General features: G+C 44.1%; 1 protein-coding gene across 2 annotated transcripts in view; it reads right to left on the minus strand.

Annotated features, from left to right (window-relative positions):
- Positions 1-14600, minus strand: part of ARHGAP1 (Rho GTPase activating protein 1) — a 37579-nt gene extending 22979 nt beyond the window's left edge. For both annotated transcript variants that reach the window (XM_026707833.2, XM_087921455.1), the window contains exons 1-3: positions 14448-14600; positions 7472-7627; positions 6357-6449 (exon numbers count right to left, since the gene is read on the minus strand). In XM_026707833.2, coding sequence (XP_026563618.1) covers positions 6357-6449; positions 7472-7604 — 226 coding nt within the window. In that variant the 5' untranslated portion in view covers positions 7605-7627; positions 14448-14600. The remainder of the gene's footprint in view (positions 1-6356; positions 6450-7471; positions 7628-14447) is intronic.
- Between the last annotated feature and the right edge of the window lie 149 nt (positions 14601-14749).

A 14749-nucleotide genomic window follows, 5' to 3' on the forward strand; every position in this document is an offset into this window, starting at 1 on the left:
ACAGAATATATGAACATTATACACACACACACATGTTTCTGGAACATATAAAGATTTCACTGAATGTTATTCATGAATTCTGTCAAATGGTAGAAATCTGAGGAAGTCCGCAATAGAGCTATTCTTATGTATTCAAACACAATGTGTACTACAGTTATCTTTTGTTTGGCCCAATCTAATAATTTAACAGTGGAGACCTTGTTTCATGAATTGTTCAATATCTAGTTACAGTCCCAAAGAACAGAAAGGCATTCCTATCATATTTGCATAGGGAAAGAAAATACCTCCCGTGCTGAAAATATATCAGAAACAGACACTATAAAACTGTAAATAAAAGTTATTTAAATACATTTTGCTGTAGAGGCCTGGAGTGTTCCTTGAATTTTCCTATATATTCAAAGTGTCTAATGGATAAAAAAAACCTGCACAATTGCAGTTTGAAAATTCAAAACAATTATTTCTATCAAAGAAATCTAGGCAGATGAGTCCAAAAGCTATCCAGCAATTGCATTTATCCATATATCTGACATTTCCTCCTTATTTATCATTTACTTTCTACAATAACCCATTCTTCAGTTCTGTTCCTTAGTCACTAGGAGAATCTGCTATCATGTATACCAAGGTGTCAAACTCGATAACGTTACATGACGTAACATGACGCATCGCAACTTTTTTGCCTTTACGTAGCCGGGGTGGCCATAGCCTGCGCGTAACCCATCCAGCCTGTGGGCCACTAGTTTGACACCGCTGATGTATATCATATTTGGCATTATGATTAATATTAATCATAAATATAAGTTAAAAAAAAATTGTCCACTCTTCCAGTCTCAGGACATCATTCCCCGTAACCATTAACATACCATATCCTTCTCAATTAAGTTTGCATGCAATTCAGATAATAGCTAAATTTAGAACTACATATAAATCAGCTAAACAGAAATGTTAGCAGCCTAGCTATCAATGAAATAGCAAAGGGCTTAACTGTTTCTTTGCAAGTCTATGGACCCAAGATTTTGAACAGTGGTTTGTGTCAGCGTTCCAGCAAAACCAGATCCCAACCAACAACTCTGAGACAGGCATTTTTTCAAACTTTGTTTTTATTTGGAAAAGTCATACTGGCACATCTGGGAAAACCCAAATCCGAGTTCCAGATTTTCCCTCATTAAATCAAAAATCAAAACCCAACCCCTGCACCCATCAGTCCATCACATGGTCCAATCACCATCTGTCCCAACTTGAGACATCCCTTCAACCACTCCTCCTCCAGGTGCAGGAATAACATGACTTTGACCGAAAAGAAGAATGCTACTGTGTCTAACTCCTAACACTCTAAAAATCCCCCCTCCTAATTTCCCAGGCACAGGAATGTGGCAGCATGGAAGCTTCTGGTGTTAATATGGCTTCCAAAGCTGACAGTTTGAATTTTCACTTTCAGATGTTCCACAGACTAATTAGACATATGACCAAGGTACCCAATAATTTAATCTGAGAATTAAAATCCTTGCTATGGCTCAGAAAAATTAGAACCATCTGCAGGTTCTGAACAGATCACCTTATCTGGCAATTGTCTGTCAAATGTCATATAAAAGGGGCGTTGGTTCTTACCTGATACGCTTCTTTTCGTAGAGCTGTTGAGAGTGTCCAGGTTGGGAGGAGCTCCAGTCTCGGCTCTTCCAGGCTGAGCTTGAAATTGAGGAACGCCCCCTCACCGTCACGTGGTCCTCGGGCGCTCCCCAGGTTTTTGCACAGACGAGAAGGAAGGTCCTGTTCTCATCACACTCAGGAAAAAATATATTAGATTGCTCGGTCGAACAGCCAGGTTTCCCACCAGACGGCCTACGGGTGGGGCTGGACACTCTCAACAGCTCTACGAAAAGAAGCGTATCAGGTAAGAACCAACGCCCTTTTCCATAGAGCTGTCTCGAGTGTCCAGGTTGGGACATACCAAAGCTTGGCTAGTCCTGCGGGTGGGGCCCCGTCTGGTATAGAATCTCTCCTGGAACCCTGATGACCCGCTGGAAGGCATGCCCAACAGGAGAAACCCTGGATATTGGGATGTCTCAACAAGTGGCCTAAAGAGGAGGCGGAGCTATCCGGGAGGCAGTCCCGCCAAAGAGGCCAACAGGTGTGCACTGGGACCGGGATTCAAGAAACTGGGAAGACCGACCCGTGTGGGGAATTCCCTGGGAGAACTCTGGGACAGAGAGAAGGAGGGAGGTGCAGAGATCTGTGTGAGGCCCGGGAGCGCAAGAAGGGACCCGGCTAGCATTGAATGGGGGTAGATGTGTTGCCGACCAGTCGCCCAGGGCAGGGTGAGGAGGACAAGAGTGCTCCTGGGGTAGGAGCCTGTTGCAAGCAGGGGTTAAAGGTCGGAGTAGAGGTAGGCCTTCTCGCACTCCTTCCTCTTTTTTTTTTTTTTAGGACAAGCGCCTGAGGGCGACTGCATTATCGAGAACGACGGAACGAACCTCTCCCGGATCCCGGGAGGGCTTCCTGGAAGGATTACCTCCGGACCCATCCGGCTCCGCTCGGTAGGGAGATCTATAGGGAGAGGATCGGTAGTATCTGGCAAAGGAGGAGGAATGAGAAGAACCCTGGCGAGGAGAGGGGGGAGCCTCTGAAGTCGGACCTCCTAGAGAGGGAAGGGAGGTACTTGCGCTTGTTCCGGGTCTCGGCCAGGAATGGGTCGAGAACCGGTCCAAATAACTTCCCCCAGAGATGGGGGCTGTTGCTAGCTTAGTCTTGTTTTTAACGTCCGCTTGCCAGTGGCGGAGCCAGAGTAGACGGCGGGCGGTAACCTGGGACGAAATGGCCCTGGTGGAGAACTTTGCCGCCTGGAAGGTGGCGTCTGCAAAACTTCGGCCGCGGCCAGGATCTTGGCAATGTCCTGGTGCGCCCTGAGATTGGCTGTGGGGACATGCTGCTTGAGCTGCTGGAGCCACTTGATGGAAGACCTGGTGAAAAAGCACGCGGCAGTGGAAGCCCTGACTGCCCAAGCGTCAGAGAGGTGAGCGCGGCACAGGGCCAGTTCAGCTCGCTTGTCCTCGGGCTGGAGAGCATCGAGTGAGTCGCTGGGAGTAGAGCGGAAACCAGGCCTACCACGGGCTCGTCCACGGGAGGATCGAGCAAGGTGGAGAACTGCGGTTCCAGGTTAAAAAACCGCTTGTCCTGGGCGTTGGGGGGGAGGGGGCCCGAGGAGGCCAGCTGCCTAGAAACCATGTCTGAGAATATGGGCGGGACAGGGATCACCTCAGTTTCCGCCACGGGCTGAGAGAAGAGAGAGTCGGGAGGAACCCCTGCCGCCGCCGGGTTGGGTGGGGAGGGGGTTCAGGCCCGAGTGGTCCTGGCTTTGAACAGGAGGGACCTAAATAGGTGTGGTTTAAAGAGCCCTAGAAACGCGGCTGACCTGGAGGAGGCCCTCGTCCTCCCGACATGTCCCCTTCTAGGGACCTGTTCCCGAAAAGAGTTCACTGCCTATGAGGGACCTCATGTCAAGGTCCTGCTCGTCCCCAAAGAGGGAAGGGTCCCGGGTTCTTGGGCCTCCATTCCCTCCAACTCCAAAGGTAAGGTTAAGTCCTCTTGGGGAGTTGCTTGACCATGCGAGGCCGCTGATCCTAGGGCCTCGGGGGCCGCGGGCCGAGGAGCCAGGCGGCCAGTTGCTGCATCTGTTGTGCTACCCTTTGCCGGATGGCCAGCTCCATAGCCTGCATTAGGTTTTCGGGTATTTCCGCCATGGGGAGAGAACTCCTCCGGGCGCAGTTCTACAGCAGTGGTGGGCAAGGTGACCTCAGGGGCCTGTCCAGGCTGTGGGGAGAAGCAGAAGCAGGAGGGGAGGGGAGAGGAGGATGGGTGGAGGTTGATGGAACGGAAGGGTCCCGGGGCACAGAGCTTGACTCCTGAGAGCGTCTGTCAATTTCCCTTTCGAGGGCCCTGTGTCGCCTGAGGGCATCCCTTTGGGAAGCTTTGGATGGTTCCTGTGCCTGTTTGCGCAGGTGGTGGGATTTGGCCTTGGCCTTCAGAGAAGTGCCACGAGAGGTATTGTCGTCTGCCATCTGGAGAGGAGAGAAAAAAGGAAAAAATTTTTTGGTTAATGCGAGGCGGTTAACGGGTCTGGGTACAGCCAAAGCAGAGGCTGGAACTCCCAGTGCTCGTGTTGCACCCCCTTTTTGTCAAGGCCACAGAATTGTTCTGTAACGTGTTGGGAAGTAGGGCCTAGCCCGGGGCCAATCAGCCAGAATAAACGCCAAGCTGTCCCTGCCGGGCGAACCGGGAAGGGACATGGCAAGCAACTAACTCCTTAGTTGGGGGAGACTTAGGCAGGATTGCAAGGTATTTGAGCAGTCCCAGGATCTGCCCAGGAGTCAGGAAAACAATGCGGCCTACTGGTAGGCCTCTGAAAAAAAAAACCAATGACCTTGAGGCCGCAGGCAGAAGGGAATAATGTAAGCTGAAACCAGGTCTGGATGCGGCCTACGGGAGGCCGGGAATCCCAACGCACGTTCCACGCCCCCTTTTAGTCAAAAAATTTTTTCTGTTTAAAATAGAGGTTTGGTACGAACCAGGGCCTAGCCCAGAGACCAATCAGCCAGAAAGGTGAACGCCAGGCAGCTACCCCTGCCGGACGGACCGGGGAAGGGGGGGGGGGCAGAGCTGCTACTTCGCCTGCTGGGGAAAAAAAAAGGCTGCAGGGCCAACAGACCCTATTTCTGCAGGAGGCCTTTGGTGGAATGAAAGACAGGCTGAGACGAGGGAATCCCAGGCTGCCTAATAGTCAGTTAAGGCTGCGGCCTGTAAAGGCCTCTAGTAATGGCAGACGGCCATGCGGCCACTCCCAAGATGGCGGCCGTTCCAGGGCACACCCAAGATGGCGGCCGTTCAGGGCACACCAAGATGGCGGCCGTTCCAGGGCACACCCAAGATGGCGGCCACTCCAGGGCACACCCAAGATGGCGGCCGGTCCAGGACACACCCAAGATGGCGGCCGTTCCAGGGCACACCCAAGATGGCGGCCGTTCCAGGGCACACCCAAGATGGCGGCCGTTCCAGGAGCCCACCCAAGATGGCGGACGCCACAGGGGGCCCGAGATGGAGGCCGCAAGTAACGGAGGCAGCCCCAGCGGCGGTAAACTCCCAGGGAAGATTAGAGCCTTTGGGAGAACCAGGAAGCGCACCCTGGGCTAGAAGGCGTTCGCGGGGGAACGGCTAAAGCGAGAGAGGCAGGCAGGAGCGAAGCGGCCTCGCGCGGAGCGATTAGGCGGCAAACGAGCGGTGGGGGGCAGCGCTCGGCGCCGTTTTCTCCCCCTAAGGAAACAGTTCGGAAGTTAAAAAACACTCCTGGGGAGTTCAAACCTGAAGTCCTGCGCTGCCTGCCGGTGATCAGTAGAAAGCGATGAGAAGGAGAGGCCTAGAATGCTGAGCGACCGGAGCAAGGGAAAAACAGCCTGTTAGCCACGAGGCTGAGCAAAAAACTGGGGAGCGCCCGAGGACCACGTGACGGTGAGGGGGCGTTCCTCAATTTCAAGCTCAGCCTGGAAGAGCCGAGACTGGAGCTCCTCCCAACCTGGACACTCGAGACAGCTCTATGGAAAAGTATTAAATTAGTTGACATCTCAGAATACCAACATATCCTGATGTCTATTTTAAAAAGTCATCTGAAAGCAAATCGCATCTTACTGCTGCTTTATAACTGCCTTTTCCAGGAAAAGGTTACTATCCCTTTGCCACAATGAATGAGACAAAACTACTCTTTCTTAAAAAAAAAAAAAAAAGAGGGGGGAGGACAAGGCCAATAAAAAGTTACAAAGTTAAAAATATATCAAAGTAATTTGGAAACTATCTTGTGTAATAATTTTGATAACTTTTTTGTACTGTTTTCTTATTGCAGTTTTTCAAATACCAATAACTATTCTGCTGGAAATGATTTCTATTATATAGTTATAATATATAATCCAGAAATGACAAAAAGCAATTGTAAGGCTAGGAGCCCACCGAAAATCCAAGCTCTGTAAATTTGATGTGAATTTAAACAAATATCCTGGAAATGGGCTCAAAACCAATTTTCTATTTTTGTCAAGAAAGCCACACGGATATAGCCATATAGTCAGCAGTTCAATCTGAGAGAGGTATTGCTTTTTATGACAAATCATACAGGCACTATCAAAGCCTTTAGATCACCACCTGTGTTCTTCAAAATTTAAAATTATTTCCATTCTTTGCAGCTTTCCAGTATTTCCTAGAGCAGATATCATGAAAAATTTCTTTGAGGAAAGGATTTTTATTTTGACTGTTTACAGTTGTTAAAAATAGATTATTTCTTTCATTTCAAATCATTATACAGTACTATAACAAAACAGTACCTGCTACTTCCACAATCTGGTGCCTAGCAATATCATAGTAGGGATCATCCCACCGCAGATGTGTGGCAGAATCCGGGGAGCTCTTGGTATCATCTGTACAGTACATATGTAAATGAACAGACAAAAAAAAATCACATAAAGTCAAACTTACTAAATAAGGGCCCAGAAGTACAGAGGTATGTCTAGGTGCAACATCAGTAGGATGGCTATATTAATTCATCTGTATCCCTGCACCTTTATTCAAGTGCGGTGGGGTATAAATGGGGAACTTTTACTTGTTCATTTGGTATTTCAAAACAGACAAGTGCATGCACTAAGATTAATTGTTTAAACGTATTTATAAATGCATCTGCTTCAACTACATAAAGCCATCATTAATGGAACAGAATAAGAGACTTAAAATCTTCTGCTACAAATCCCAAAATGAACAACTATAACCTACTGCATTGATATCTATGCTGTACAGGTATTTCTTTGCTATAATATACAACCTATAACATTCCAGTTCTTATTTGCTGATCACTACATTAGCTCTTCATTACAATTTATATTCAGGATACCAAGCAAACTCTTTTGCAACATCTTAAAAGAAATTTAAGATAAATGCTGCAGAACAAGGTTGTGCAACGTTTTGGATTCAAAGGCAAACAAGTGCTTCTGAGTACGCAGGCATCACTAACAGTCAATCTTTTCCTGAGACTTTGCTACAGCTGCAGAGGACAGTTAGGGTCTTGCAGAGAAAGACAGAGCTGGTTTAACAAGCTACAAGCAGGCAAAAATTTTAGATTATGGACTCCTTAAAACAGGGATCCCCAACCCCCAGGCCGTGGCTCACTACAGGGCCGTGGCGTGTTTGCAACCGGGCCACGCAAGTAGCAAGCCAGCATGCATTTGTGCACAGCTTGACTTGTGTAGGTAACAGGCCAACGCATGTGCATAAGTGTGCACAGAGCAAATCAAGCTGCACTAGCATGTATATGCACGCTGGCCTTCTGTTCACACAGTCCAGTTCTCCTCTCCACCCCACCGGGATGCCAAGCTGCAAAGGTTGGGGACTGCTGCCTTAAAACATGACTGACACCTCCTGCCAACGTTTTACTAACAGAAACACTTACCTGACTTTGGGAAAACAGGCTCTTCATCTGATGGCCAATTTTTGTCATCTAGAGAAGCCAATTTGAGCTGATTGAGAGACTCACTAGTATCTTCCAGATTCAGGTCCTCTTGTAAATCTGGGTATTGCTCCATGCTTCAAGTGCTCAAAAAGATTACTTGAAAAGAAACAGCAGAAATTCACAAATCAGCAAAGAAACATCTCACAATTTTCCCTGGCATTTCCCCAAGTGTCCTCCTTTAAATGTCATTCTAGATGTGACAGACCTTTCATTCATATCTAATTTGAGGGGGGAGCACAGATAACATTGTTTTGATTACAGTTGTATCTTGTTTCATTATCCCTCTTATGCTAATATATTTGCTTTCTCTTTAGACCAGGGGTGTCCAACCTTTCACCTTCCCTGGGCTACATTAGAAGATGAAAATTTGGTTTGGGCCACACATAAAATAAAATAACAGTAACGATACCTGATCATCCAAAAAAACCATAGAAAACATAGTTAACATATTAAATTTATTTGGAAATGAAGTTAGTGAGATGTTTTTATTATTATTTATTAAAAATTATTTATTTTTTATCACAGTTTTTTTTATCACGGTTTTTTTATCATGGTTTATTTTCCGGCCAAATTTTGCAGGGGAGGGGGAAAGCTCGCCCGCCTCGCGCCTACCTCTCCTCCTGCAAATGGCCCGGCTGGATGAGGCAGGACTGGAAGGCAGAAGCAGCAGCAGCGGCGGGGGCAAAAGCAGCGGTGGGGGCAGTGGCGGCGGGGGCAGAAGCAGCAGCGGTGGCGGGGGCAGAAGCGGAGGCGGCGGGGGCAGAAGCGGCAGCGACGGCAGGGGCAGAAGTGGCAGAGGGGGCAGAAGCGGCGGGGGCAGAAGCGGCGGCAATGGCGGTGGTGGCAACAGCAGGAGGTGGCGCTCTGACGGCGCCTGCTTTTTCTGTTGCTGCTTGGCCTGGCACTCGCCTCACCCTGCCTCGCGCCTACTTCTCCTCCTCCTCCTTGCTGGCTCTGGCACTAAGGTTGGGGTGGGCACTGGGCCGCATTACAAGGTGACCTGGGCCACATGCGGCCCTTGGGCCGCAGGTTGGACAAGCCTGCTTTAGACCTTCATAACAAAGGTGATAGGAAAGGGCAAGGCAATAGGCCTATCCAAATTATTTACTGAAGTACTTATATTTAGGGGTACAGGTCAAAAATGGCAATTTTGGAATGAGGTCCCTGGGGCTAAGCCCTCTCACTCATTTGTTTAACATCTATTGGGATTATATATCATCAATTTGCAGCAGATATATTTAATATCTAAACTAAACATTTTAATATCTAGTCCAGGTCAAGCAGAAGTAGAAATCTAAACATGATATCACTAGGCTGTGAGGGACCGGTTGTGCCGAAGCAGACTTAAGATTGAATCCTTACAAGACAGAGTTACCGTTGGGACAGAAATCTTCTGCTTCCTTTGATGCTCAAGCTGCCTCTAAAGAAGCTGGTGTACACTTTGAGGGTTCTGGCTTCACAACTTCTGCTGGAATAGGAACCAGGAATGGCCAGCTTCAGTTGTGCCCTTTCTTGTACCAGGAAGCACTTGTCACCTGTCATGTAGTACTCACCATTACTGGGATTCATTTTACATGAGGTGTCCTTGAACACAGTTTGAAAACTGCAACTGGTACAGAATGTTCATTACTAGCCAGTTCAACAGAATAACATCTGTTTGTGAAACCAGCACATTTTGCCAGTAAGCTTCTAAGTCCAATTACCCATAAAGTTTGGGTCCTTCTTATCTCCAGAATCCTCCCAGCAGAATCTGCCTGCCCTATATCAGTTTTTGTGATGTTTTGTGAATTCACTTATCACAAGATCAGTGGGGGAGAAAATGTTTGTAAAAGTAATGGCTTTTTACATTAATTATTACATTTTAAAAGCATATCATTTCATGTTTTTCAGATTGTATATTGTAATCTGTAAATACACCAGATAATACAATTGGTAATAAATACATTTGGAAAGCTTTGCAAATCCCTACACAAACCTAGTAAACATTGTGGTTTGATGTTATGGGTTTACATCCAATAGGAAGATGGGTTTATCATTTCCTATAGTGGCCAATCAAACTAATGACATAGTCATAAATCTTCATATTATTAGAGGAAAAGATTTGAGACACATTCTGCATTCCTATCATTATAGCAAATTGATTGTAGGTAGTCCTAAACTAATGCTTAGTGATCATTCAAAATTACAAAAGAAAAGACCTCCCCAGGCCTACGTATGACCTGGATTTAAAATTCCAATGGCTGCTCCTCCTCTTCCCCCTCCGGAGGTCATTTGATCATTTTTTGGACACTTGGCAACCAGCCCACATTTACAACTATTTGCAAGGTCCTGTGGTTATGTGACTATGATTTATGACACCAATTACAGACAATGGATTTACTTAAAGACTGTCACCTTTGCTTAATGAGTGGTGATTCACTTAACAACAACCACAAAAAGGTAAAAATTGGGTGCAGTTATATGGTGACTTGCTTAATGACTGGCAAAACTTACAATTGTAATTCCAGTTTTTTAGAAGTGGTTTGCCATTCCCTCTTTCCTAGGGCTGAGAAAAAGTGACCATCCAAAAGACATCCATCTGGCTTTGTGCCTAAGGTGGAACTAGAATTCACGATCCCTGGCTTCTAGATTGATGACTTAACCATTATACTAAACTGGATCTCATTAAAAGTGTTGGGGAATCCTTAAAATCAATTCAAGCAATAATCAACCAAAATAAAATATTTCAAAAATGGATCAAAGTAAGATTATATCTAATATTAGAAATTAATATCACAACAGAAAAAATATCGCCACATATTAAAGCATTATGCCATAATTTCAATAAATCCTTGAGGGCACTGAAGGAAATTTAGCTGCATATTTCATAGCTAATATAATATTAATATATGTATGTTGTTAGTCATAGCAAATGTACATCTACATTACACTTACACTTCAGTTGACTATAAAATTATTGTGCAGGAAGTCTAGCTTGACAAAATACAATATACTGGTAGGAAATATTAATGCAGACTGGTAGATCTGCAAAGTTAACCTCAGCTATGGTTTGTTCCTCTCTCAAAGACAGGAGGAGCTGCCAAAGGGACAAAGAGCAAGACATTTTACTCTTCTGAATAAATAGCTAATGCTAGAAACATGCTTAAATTGCAATCAACCATCTGTCTTTAGCAATATCCTCAGTTTCTATGGAAACCTTAACCACCATATGAGGTGACTCATTCTCTTCAAAACAACTTCAGCAGCATATTCTCAAAATTATCTAAATTTATCCAATTAAAGCAATATCCCTAGTATCAACATAAAAACAATCTCCAATTTGCTTATAGTGATTCCAATTTTCTCACTTAGTAATACAACATGATCAGAATACAGTACTTATTAATTATCATACTACAGTTTTTAGTTTATAAGTGGTATTTATATTCTATGTTTTCTCTGAAATATAGACAGCATATGGTAGATGTTCCCCTAATGCCATCCCAAAACCTAAGTGATACAAGTACATGCAAGTAGTATTTGACCTATCATAATGTTTCAATATGTTGTTAAATCATCACTGAAGAAATGACCAACAAAAATCTTAAAGGGAAACTAGTATTTATTTACACATAAATCAAAAATAAACTTTCCACTGACGTAGCTCATACTTTGAGCAGAAAGTCAGATTAATGCATAAACATAGGATTTTTCACAATATTAGTAAATTGTAACTATATTTCTGTTCCATTTGAAGATGAGCATAGTATATAAATACATTAAAGTATTTGAAGTCCCTGGCCATATCACTCTTATTACGTCTTAGAAAACATCTAATCCATGCTTAAACAAGATACTTCCAACTTGCAATATTCAGCAGTGGATCAAAATATAATCTAATCTCTTAAAAGATGAGACATATCTAAATTGCTGTAATTTTTTTCTTTAAATATTAAACTCCATTGTAGATTTCTTATTATTATGAACCAAGCTACTGGTTGACATTAAAAAAAACACCCTGAGGAGCATGGGGAAACCTGAGGAAACCAGAAGTTGGAAGTTGCCAAACTAGTTTTCTGGTTCTAAATATGCAAATCAAATATTTGCCTTTTTCTCATAGCACCACATCATGGGTGATTAGCTATGTTACCTAAATAGTACCTGTAAAACATCAATTGTTCAATTCATTACTAAAATTTATTATTTAACTTATGCTTGGCTGAAGCAACCTACAACACTTTGCAGATTACTAAACATTTAAACATCAACTAGAGCATATATCATTATAGTGTTGTTATGTTGACACAGAAAGATAGGAGATGGTCCAAGCAGCTTAACATTACCTACATCTATTCTGTATAGGCAGTCTTTGAGTTACAATCCACAATCCTGGTTTAACAATGGCAGTTGGGACCAGAATTTCCATTGCTGAGTAATGTGACTGTAAAGTGCACCATCATGTAATCACATCACATAGCCACAGCAATCCCTGCATTCCCTCTTGTTATAATTGAGGAACATGGCTCATTAAGTCAATACCACCTTGCAACTTCCTGCCAGCTTCCAACATCCAAAGTCAATGGGGAAGCCAGCAGGAAGCCACAAGTCCCAAGGCAGCTTGCAAGCAGGCCAACAGGCAGCTAAATCACAGCTGCTAGATGAAGGGTGCATAAGGATGCACGAGTGGCTGGGAAGTGGCTGGGGAGGCAGAAGCGCCATCAGGTTCAAGAAGAGAGTACACATGGGAGAATAACAGAATAACAGAGTTGGAAGAAACCTTGGAGGGCTTCTGGTACAATCCCCTGGAGAGACTTACCCAAGCAACCTGCGACTTTCCTTGCTGGCTTCCCTGTTGACATTTCTTCTCAGAAACCGGGAGGAAAGATTGTAAATCACAATTATGTGACTGCAGGATGCTGCAGGTAAGTGTTAGCTGATTGGTAAATGATGAGATTGTGATCACGTGACTAAGGAGCTGCTGGGACAGTTGGGACTTCAAACACCAGTTGTAACCACCACTCATTCAACACTGTCATAGCTTCAAATGGTCATTGAATGAGTGGTTGTTAACTGAGGACCACCTATACGTATTCCAGCAAACATTATCTTTCATTTCAGACATATTTAAAAGAGGACTATAAGAAAATGAAGTTGCAATTAACTTTGAAAGGAAAAGGTAATTTTAGATATTCACTGTCCCAAACTTCCTCTATTTTTTTCCAAAAAAAAATAGATAATTTTTTTTCCAAAAGTAATGATTATACAAAGTCACTAAAAGATACTTTAATACTTCAAAATCATTCTGTTTATACACTGAGGCAAAGAACAATACTCTAAGGTTAACAAAGAAAAATAATAGAACAATTAAAAAAAGAAACCAGACATAAAACATCAAAAGCAACCAGTGCTTAATCATTTAGCAAAACAGGTAAATTCCGTTTCAATTTTATGTAGGCACTCTAACAAATTTTAGAGCAGTGTTTCTCAACCTAACTTTCAAATAAATGGACTTCAACGCCCCAAATTCTTGGAGTTGAAGTTCCTATATCTTAAAGTTGCTAAGACCGAGAAACAATGTCTTAGAGAATCTATATCCATACATGTACTTTAATGTACTTTTATACATTAAGCATGTATATGTGGGAATGGGAACTCAAGAAATTATACTTGAATTGGTGGTGCTCATGAATTTCTGTCTTTAGCTTATGAAGAAAGCAGATTTGTTTTTATTTCCTGTATTCAATTCAATAAGCCTAACAAAGCAATAAAATAAAGTTGTATACATTTGTTTGCAACTCCCGCATTACCATTATAATAAAATCCACTAAAATTTTGCAGTAATAGTTGAGGTATTAAAGAAAACTAGGCATTTAGCTTGCCCAACCAGCAATAGAGTGCAGTTGGGGTGAGGGGGGAGAGTTACCCAGGATGATCCCTCTGCTTCACGGCTTTCAGTTTAAATCAAACAAGATCCACTGACTGTATGACACAATATGCTGAATCAGGTTATAGTTTGAAAAATACCACTCCTTTCTGCCAGAACATAACTTCTCTGAGCTTGTAGAACAATTCTACTCTGAGCAATTTGATTCTGGTGATGACAGCAAATCCAATAACTAGAAAAATCACAGTAGTAACTTACATGCCTACCACTACTCCTAAATCATTCTTGGCCTTCCTTTTTTTTTTTACTTCAAATCCAATACACTTTAAAGAATTTCAGCTACAATACCTTTATTTTGATTGTTATTCAAGTCAGAATGTCATCCCCCCCCCCAAATCCTCTAATTTGCTTTTAGCAACTTCTCCCTCCTAAGTACTACCTTATTTAACATAATTCTCTTTGTAAACAGTCCATGTCACACAAATCTATCATTCAGATCACACATTACACTAAGCCATTAAGTTTGGTTTTGCCTGTATAATGTGCGAATCCAGGTTCTATGGTTGCATTAATCGCAGTTTATGGCTTAAAACAATATCAGGTTCAGCCAGTTGTGGTTTATGTAACAAAATATGGTGAAGCCAATGACGGGTTGTGCTTGCTAAAAAGACCACAATTCAGCAACAGCAGAAACAACGGAAACAATGTTCGGTACTGTAAAGTAAGTTAAGAGAAGGAAGTTGATGGAAGAAATGTTTTCCCACCGGTACATTTCAGTGAATCCCTTACAGAAAACTGAGGAATAAAATAAGATACATTAAAAAAGAAAGAAAGAAAAGAATTGCCCAAAACAGAGTTGAGGGGACGCCTGCGCCTGGCCGAAGTGACAAGATGGGGAAAGAAAGGCTAGAAGTTCAATGCAGACGCTCCGTGCCTTGGACTTCGGCCAAGGAGTTCTCAAATCATGCGCCCTCCGACCGCGCAGACGAAGCGAGAACGTTCCCGCCGGCGAAGGAGCCCCTCCCCGCGATTCCACCCTCATAACCCGATTACCTCGAAACAGGGGCGCGCGCTCGAATCCGCGGTCGATCTCATGTAGGGAGGGAAAAAAAAAATCCCTCTCCGCTTCTGACTCTGACCATGCGCGTTCGGAGCGCTCGCCCAACAGTCGCTCCCGCCTGTCAAACTACTTTCGCAAACATCCGATTCTGAACCGGAAAACGAACCCGTTTCCATGGAAACTCCTTTCCTCCCCGCGCTCAACGTCAGGCGTGTGAAAGGAATATTTGCCCGGGTGCAAACCGAGGCCCGTGAAGCGGAGTGTTCCGCTTCCTAACAGGGCGTGAGAGTCAACG

This window comes from Pseudonaja textilis, chromosome 1, assembly GCF_049901715.1.
Source record: "Pseudonaja textilis isolate UNSWEBS1 chromosome 1, rPseTex1.2, whole genome shotgun sequence".
NCBI lineage: Eukaryota > Metazoa > Chordata > Lepidosauria > Squamata > Elapidae > Pseudonaja > Pseudonaja textilis.